This window comes from Macrobrachium nipponense, chromosome 37 (genome assembly GCF_015104395.2).
Source record: "Macrobrachium nipponense isolate FS-2020 chromosome 37, ASM1510439v2, whole genome shotgun sequence".
Lineage (NCBI taxonomy): Eukaryota > Metazoa > Arthropoda > Malacostraca > Decapoda > Palaemonidae > Macrobrachium > Macrobrachium nipponense.
In genome coordinates, this window is record NC_061097.1 from 21,924,441 (window position 1) to 21,933,603 (window position 9,163).

Here is a 9,163-nt window from a genome sequence, read left to right on the forward strand (position 1 = left end):
ATATATATATTATATATATAATTTATATATAAATAATATATATATATATATATATAATTTATATATATATATTATATATATATATATATATATATAATATATATATATATATATATATATATACATAAAAAATACATACGAACACGGTTTAAAATACCATCACCACCCCCACCCACAAACCAAATGTACTCGTTACGTAAAAGTCCCATCCAAGCAGACTTACGTCCGAAATCTTACCTGAGCACGTCCCAGTGGTCCTGGATTTCGCAAAACCACTACAGAAATGAAGAGAGATCCTCGACGCGTTTAGAAATCTGCATGTGGGGCTGTGTTGAATACACTTTCTCTCAATGCTGCTTCAGCCAGAGAATATATATTCTGGCGCAGCACTTATAAACAATCGAACAAAACTGTTGATGATATGTAGTATCCTCTCTATGGTTCTGTTATTGCTCGTGTATTTATATAGTATATGTTTGTATATATATGTATATTCACACAAATATATATACATATACATTATATATACATAATGTATGTGTGTATATATACATATACGTAATATACATACAACACATAATATATATATATATATATATATATATATATATATATATATATATGTGTGTGTGTATATATATATATATATATATATATATATATATATATATATATATATATATATATATATATATATATATATATATATATATATATATATATATATATATATATATATATATATGTATATATATATATATAGTATATATATATAATATGTGTGTGTATATATATATATATATATATATATATATATTATATATTATATACACACGTATATAAATATATGCATATACATATAAATGTATATTATATATACATATAATTCACACATTAACCAAATAAAACTAACGCTTTATTTAAAACAATTTTTTAAAATTCTTATGAAATGACTTTCCCATGGAAAACCGACCATACAAAATGCACCCACTACAGCCCAGAAATGCTCAATCCTGCAAAAATAGATAATTTCAAAAAGGGACAAAGAAAACAACGGTGAAGCTTTATTCATTATTTTCATTTCTCCCATACTACACAAATACCTCCACTTTCACAACAGTCACCTGGGGTGTGCCAGGTGTCGGTATTCATGAACTGTTATTCTGTTTTAACAAATTACATTTACATTTTTTTGTTTCGTTCTCGTTTTCTATAAAATCGCACATCCATTTTCGCACATTTTCGTCCGTTCGGTTTTTTTTAACGTAAACTTGCATATTTTTGACTTGCATACGACTCTTCACTTGAACGTTTAGTTCGCGTCTCCTATAGTGTCTAGTCTTTGAAGTTTTGTTCATTTTTTATTATTTACATTTATTAGTCATAGTTTCTTCGTTTTTTTATTTAAAAGGTGTCGCTGCCTGTCAGTTCGTTCGTGAGTTGCAAGATTTTATTTAGATGGACTGAAAGGTTTCTTACCACACTTCTTGACAACACTTTGGTTGGTGATAAAAAATGCATTTAAAAATATCGGAAAACATTGTTATATTATTACGAAACAGGTAGTACTTGCAATATAAGCAATACTGTATTTGGTAAAAAATGTAGGTAATTTTTTTTTCAATTACATGTGTCCTTTTAAAGGAAAATAGTTATTTATAAAAATATATGTGATACAAAACAAGACCTTTCAAAGATTTAAGTCCAGCTTAGCGCTGTGCTCGCAATTTAGAGAATGACTGGTTCTGTCTATAAAGTAAGACTATTTAATCATCAAAGTAAAAACTGAAAAATCACTTGAATAAAAATTAACTTCTGAAAAGCAAAACTGGATACTTAAAGAAATAAAAATTGCCTATTCAGTAACGAATAATTTATGACAGTACATTTTATAAAATAAAAATGTTTATTCAATAAAGAAAAGCTAATTTTCTTGAAGTCTTCAATATTACAACTGACAGGAGATATATTTCTTATACAACACTCATTCTGCTGCAGGGAAATTGTGTGAAAATATTTCTCTAATAAAAAATTAAAATTTAAAGAAAAAAATAGAAAAAAAAAATAAAATGTACAGCACAAACCACTTGGCGGATACGACCTGAACTTAGATTTCCCAAGCTTAGTGTCCACCTTTGGTGGAAAAAGAAAACTTTTGAAAGTTTTCTCTACTCGGAAGTTTTCCTTTAAGGACACAAGATCTCTTTCGATACCCTAAGATAAAAGTAAAAAAAAAAAAAAAAAAAAAAAAAAAAAAAAAAAAAAAAAAAAAACCTGTTAGCTGAGAGGGAGTTTGAAAGTTAAAAAAAAAAACTTAGCTGAGAGTGGGTTTGATTGTTTCGGAAATGTGGGAGTTTTTTTTCAACTGCTCTGCCAACAACTTTTGGTCACAATATCCTCCCTCTCTTTCTCTTTGATGTTGTTCTTGTTACACTGACTTTTGATTTCGTAACTGGGTCTATTGGTTGGATGTTTTAGAGAGAGAGAGAGAGAGAGAGAGAGAGAGAGAGAGAGAGAGAGACACAATTTTCTGAAATCAAGACAAAGAAGACAAAGGAGAGAGAGAGAGAATTTCCTGAAATCAAGACAAAGAAGACAAAGAAGAAAAAGATGGAGAGAGAGAGAGAGAGAGTGTTGGAATGACAATTGTCTGAAAGCAAGACGAGAGAGAGAGAGAGAGAGAGAGAGAGAGAGAGAGAGAGAGAGAGAGAGAGAAGACGAACGGAAAATGAATGGACGAAAAGGCCAGATACTCAAAAAGAGATAAAGCGACAAACAGGAGGATATAGAAGTCAGAAAAGCCAAGTAAGAGTAGAAGTTCTGCAGATAGTCATGACCACAATAACATACGTTACTCCTCATGGCGTGTTTCCATTCCTCTTAGTATTTTGTGTCGGGGCGCATCAGATAACTGAAAGACTTGAACACAAGAGAGCAGAATAAATAACAAACTATTTTGTCTTAATTTTTTTTTGCCAGATTTGTCGTGAAACTGATAAGTCTGTTAGTTAACTTAAGATATAATGCGAATAAATACGTCAACTTGGCTACTGTAGCCTTGAATATATTTTTTTTTCATGATTTTACTGTAAAGAACTATCTAAACCTTTTGGAATAAATTCCATATATAAATAACTTTCTAAAGTATAAGATACTAATTTTTTTCAGCATTAGATAAACTTTCGCAAGGTATATGAACTCTCTAAAAAGTACTATGTCTTTAGTAACAGTATTCAACTTTCAAACAAGCATTAAAGTTCTTAAAAGCATATAAATGTCAAAAGTCCATATATTATAGACAAGTATCGAAGTAACAAAAGAACGCCGGATATTTGAGTAAAAGGTTTTGTTCATTTATTCGAAAACTAAAGGCCAAAATAGTTAATCATATAAATAAGCAAAGAATTACACAGATATAATAAAAAAATAAGAACGATACCAAACTTAATTTTACAGTAACGATAACAGTCTTTGCTCCCCTGAGTCAACTAACCTGACAGAACACTCGTCTCTCACCAAAATGTTTACAGTTACTTTTAAGGACCGAGGAAAAGGTCTGGTTTTTTTCCTCGCTCTTTTAAGACCATCCCTTGAAAATCTTGCACTAAAAACACTTTCATGTTATACTCAACAATGAAACAAATTTTTCAAAACGTTTCTCAATATGGATTCTAAAGACGATTTTTTTGCTTTTTTTTTTATTTCCTTGACCCCATACGTCGAGATCCTCACAGACTATATGTTCGAATGACGTTCTTTACAAAGCTCAAAAATATCCGAACTTTTCTCATTCCCAATGAAACTAAAGGTCCCCATTTTCCCATTTGTCTCGTGTGACATTTCATCCATCAATCGAGCAACTTGACTGCAGTAATGTTTTTCGTTATTAAGAACAACGGGGACAGAGTGTCTCCGTAAAAGTCCTCCACTATTTTTCTTGTGTGTGTGTGTTTTTTTTATCGGTTCGCCCGTCCATTATCTCCGACTATTGACTCTTATTTTCCTCTTCCCGTTCTTCTTCTTTTCGGGGTTCCTGTCGTGATTCTTCGATTCGAGAACCATCTTGCACTCGATGAGGTAGGATGCCAGAAGAGGTAAGCTCCAACGTCCTCTGACCTAACGCACACAAGGAGAAGAAGCAACAAGAGAGACTATAGAAGTTGGGTTTAAAGGAGCCGTTCCAACGGGAAATCCTACTGTTATTACTGCTACTACTACTACTGGTTTAGAAAAGAGGGTTTCAGTTTTAACAGTGATAAGTGATAAGAATTCACAGAAAAAAGGGGTAGTACTACTACTGTACCTAAGAGAGACACTTTAGGTGATATTTTGGACATCAAAATGATGATGGGTTAATGGACGTGTGATGTAAGCTTTACTTTGTTACACGAACAGGGATATTATACGTCAACAATTAAAGGATTGTGTTACTCTCATCTCTATGCAGGCCATACCAATGATGCTAATCTGGTTAACAAGAGTGGTACTATATACATTATTTACAGGATTCCTTTGGTTACATCTAATTGCTAATTTATACGTTCAAGGAATAAAATTCAGTTCATAAGTGCCAGTCTCTCTTTCTCTAATACCTACTATTGTGATTTATAAATTAATCTATTCTTTAGCATATTACTTCTTCTTTAATTTAACTCTAGACATCGATTACTTGAACACTGAATTTTATAGTTCATATGGTCCATTACAAGACAAGTGCATTTGGTCTTCACTGAATTTCCAAGACCAATCTCGTGAATAGGGTACTGTGGTGTTTCTAGTCTAAAAACAACTGTCATCCATTGCTATAACACGCACAACTACGTTTCATGAACCACGTGTTTTCAAATCAAACGTGACACCACAATCGCAAACTCTTGATTGCTTCTGTGTTCGCCACAGTCATGGAAGCGTGTGATTGGTGCTCTTCTTTCCGACAAAAGGCCCAAAGACCCGACAAGCTCGTGCATTTCGTGAACTCGGTGCAAAAACACAACAACACAACAGCCTTGATTATGCAGGTTTCCTGAACATTTCATCTGGGTGTTGCGACATGATTAGGATGCTCCGAATGTAATAATAATAGGTTTCACCGTGAAATTTTTAAACATATATAAATACACAAACACACTACAGAACTATTCAATTTTAGAAAACAGGTCTCGAGCAAGAAGTTTAGATAAATATAAACACACCAACACACGAAGAAAATGATTTAAACAGGAATTTTTTCAGGCAAGAATTTTAGAGGAAGTTAAAGACACAAACACGATAGTTAAGATGAATTAGTTCCAAAACAGATTCCAAGCAGTAATTTAAAAACGTTCAAAAATATTTTTCTTTTAAACATTAAATTTTCAAGCATGATTAAAAGTCAAGTCGATCAATAACATTAAATATAAAGGCACTCTATGTATTCCATTACAAGTTCGTATTACAGCAAACCAAAACTAGGCGTCGACCCAAAATAAAATTGGCTTTGCAGGCAATAAATTTGGTTTTAAATTTTACCTTTGATTTCCTATCAGATGATCAATCTTGTCTGCCTCCATCTAGCTGAACTATCTCGATAACCTGTTCTTATCCTACAGGACCTATATGTATCCTAATACTTAATCCTATTCTGATCCTGCAACTATTCATGTTAAGGCTGTCAGTGCGTGTGAAAGCTTCCAAAACCCGATTGTATTTGGAAATAAGATAATTTGCAGTGAAAACAAAATTAAAATTCTCAAGACAATAAACTTTCGGATCACGAAAAACTGGTATATACGACACAAGAAAAATAAATTCTTTAAAAACAAGAAAATGTATTTATGCAAGTCGAAAACACAACTTTAACGAAATTTGAAAAAAAAGTTTGGTCACTCTGAAGCACCAAATGAATCTTTGGAATTGTAGAATATGAAAACTCAAAATGTGCTCCATACAAAGAACCGGATGTTTCAGCAAGAAATACAAAGAAAACATAATATACGAGTGAAAGTCCGGGTTAAAGTACCTCGATTTATTATAACACTATTATTAAATTATTCTTCTAAATTAAAGTGGTAATACTTTCAGCAAGAAAAAATACAGGAAAAAATTAAAAAACAGAAACACAAATCTCCAATGCATCCTTCATCAAAAAACAATCTTAAAAAAGCTTTCGCAAGTACGCCAGCCAGGCCTAATGCGTCCACCCTTCCCAAAAACGAGAGAGCAAAAAAAACGCAGGCGAGACACATACCACAGAGCCACCCACCTGTGGCCTAGGAATACCATAAATAAGGAGTTTGTAATATCCACACCCAGGGGGAACTATGGTGAGCCTCAGCTGGTCCTCCGTCTCCTCCCGACCTAAGATACCCTGCCGAGGAAGAGTTACGTCAGGAAAAAGTCCCCTTTGGAGTTTGTAGGAAATCTAAGCGTTGTTGTTGTTCAGTTTTGCTCTCCTTCTACGTTTAGTCATTTTTGGTATACTTACCCTACAGACCTTACACCTCGTTCGGGTTTCCCCAGAGAGAGAGAGAGAGAGAGAGAGAGAGAGAGAGAGAGAGAGAGAGAGAGAGAGGATCAATTGAATTATGGCTGTTGAAAATTGACGTTACAACATCTAGGTTATTGACGGAGAGAGAGAGAGAGAGAGAGAGAGAATTATGTCTGTTGAAAACTGGCGTTACAACATCTAGTTTGTTGACGGAGAGAGAGAGAGAGAGAGAGAGAGAGAGAGATTCCCTCTAAAACACAGTCTCTTAAAACTTTTGACTTGACTTCTTAATTGGCAAAACAAGAGTAAAAAATAATATATTAGATTATATTATTTATTCGTTGAAAGATATGTTAGAAACTCGAATGAATTAGAAGACTTCTTCCACATGAATGAAGAGATAATAATAATAATAATAATAATAATAATAATAATAATAATAATAATAATAATAATAATAATAATAATAATAATAATGGAATGGATTGGAATACAGTGTTTAAGGCAAAGGCCAAGCACTGGAACCTATGAGGTCATTTAGCGCTGGAAAGGAAACAAAGTTGGTCTGAAAGGTGTAACAGGAAGAAAACCTCACAACAGTTGCGCTATGAAATCATTTGTTAGGAGAGGGTTAAGGATAGCAAGATGGAAGAACGATAATATGAAAGGAGGTACAGTCAAATGATTGAAAGGAATTGCAGCTAAGGGATGTAGAGACACTGCAAAGAACCTTTAGTGAAATAATAATAATGATGATAATAATAATATCAGAATTAAGCTAGGTAACTTTATATATAAAATCAACTCGCTTAATTCTGCCATTCTCTTTAATCGCATTTGCCTAAAAGAGGGTCTTTTATAAAAGTAATAATAATAATAATGGAGAAAATGCCACAATTATGTATACGCACATATATTTAAAGATAAATCTGTATAAAAATGGGAATCAAACAGTCCGAAAGCTTTCTGTACAAATCTATCTTTAAATATTTATGTTACTATACAATACTGTAGGCTTGGTTCTCCATTATTATTAGTACCAGCAAACATATGTATACAGAAAATATGAAGTCTACGCGCGTAAACAACCTTGTTTCACGGACAGAACCAGCTCCGTTTCAGGGAATCCCCTCACCCCCCCACCCCCTTCGGAAAGGGGTGAGGGGAGGTAGGATGAAACCCCATTATAAACCATCTTTGGGGTCTCCACTATAACCCTGCCAAGTTTCATGCCCATTGGACCAGCCATTTAGTAGTGATTGAATGCCAGACGGACGGGCAGACATTACGACCATTATAGAAAAATGAAGAGTAGAAGATGGACTGAAGAGGAATACGGAGCAGTATCCGAAAGTCTCTTGGTAGTTTTTAGGATTGTACAAAAATATAATTTTAACACTACTGTGGCTTTTAATTGTCCATTATTATTATTATTATTATTATTATTATATTATTATTATTATTATTATTATTATTATTATTATTATTATTATTATTATTTTTACTTTATTTATTTTTTTTTTTTTTTGCTCTATCACAGTCTTCCAATTCGACTGGGTGGTATTTATACGTGGGGTTCCGGGTTGCATCCTGCCTCCTTAGGATCCATCACTTTTCTTACTATGTGTGCCATTTCTAGGATCACACTCTTCTGCATGAGTCCTGGAGCTACTTCAGCGTCTAGTTTTTCTAGATTCCTTTCCAGGGATCTTGGGATCGTGCCTAGTGCTCCTATGCTTATAGGTACGATTTCCACTGGCATATCCCATATCCCATATCCTTCTTATTTCTATTTTCAGATCTTGATACTTATCCATTTTTTCCCTCTCTTTCTCTTCAACTCTGGTGTCCCATGGTATTGCGACACTCAATGAATGATACTTTCTTCTTAACTTTGTCAATCAACGTCACGTCTGGTCTGTTTGCACGTATCACCCTATCTGTTCTGATACCATAGTCCCTGAGGATCTTTGCCTGATCGTTTTCTATCACTCCTTCAGGTTGGTGCTCGTACCACTTATACTGCAAGATAGCTGATGTTTCTTGCACAGCTCCAGTGGAGGGCTTTTGCTACTGAATCATGCCTCTTTTTGTACTGGTTCTGTGCAAATGCCGGGCATTCACTTGCTATGTGGTTTATGGTTTCATTTTTCGTATTGCACTTCCTACATATGGGAGAGATGTTATTTCCGTCTATCGTTCTTTGAACATATCTGGTTCTTAGGGCCTGATCTTTGTGCCGCTTTATCATCTTTCAGTTTCCTTCTTTAGCTCTCCCTCTGTAGCCATTGCCAATTGTCATCGCTGGCTAGTTCTTTAGTCTGTCTCATGTATTGTCCGTGCATTGGTTTCTTGTGCCAGTCCTCTGTTCTGTCTGTCTTTCTCCTGTCTCTGTATATTTCTGGGTCTTCGTCTACTTTTAGTAGTCCTTCTTCCCATGCACTCTTTAGCCACTCGTCTTCACTGGTTTTCAGATATTGCCCCAGTGCTCTGTTCTCGATGTTGACGCAGTCCTCTATACTTAGTAGTCCTCTCCCTCCTTCCTTTCGTGTTATGTATAGTCTGTCCGTATTTGCTCTTGGGTGTAGTGCTTTGTGTATTGTCATATGTTTCCTAGTTTTCTGATCTATGGTGCGGAGTTCTGCCTTCGCCCATTCCACTATTCCTGCGCTGTATCTGATTACTGGCCACTGCCCA

At 34.1% G+C, this 9,163-nt stretch overlaps 1 protein-coding gene across 1 annotated transcript in view; it reads right to left on the minus strand.

The window, feature by feature from the left end:
- Positions 1–1,858: 1,858 nt before the first annotated feature.
- The window catches only part of LOC135209071 (uncharacterized), a 261,895-nt gene continuing 254,590 nt past the window's right edge, over positions 1,859–9,163 (minus strand). The window contains exons 16-17 of the mRNA XM_064241653.1: positions 6,227–6,346; positions 1,859–4,116 (exon numbers count right to left, since the gene is read on the minus strand). Coding sequence (XP_064097723.1) covers positions 3,976–4,116; positions 6,227–6,346 — 261 coding nt within the window. The 3' untranslated portion in view covers positions 1,859–3,975. The remainder of the gene's footprint in view (positions 4,117–6,226; positions 6,347–9,163) is intronic.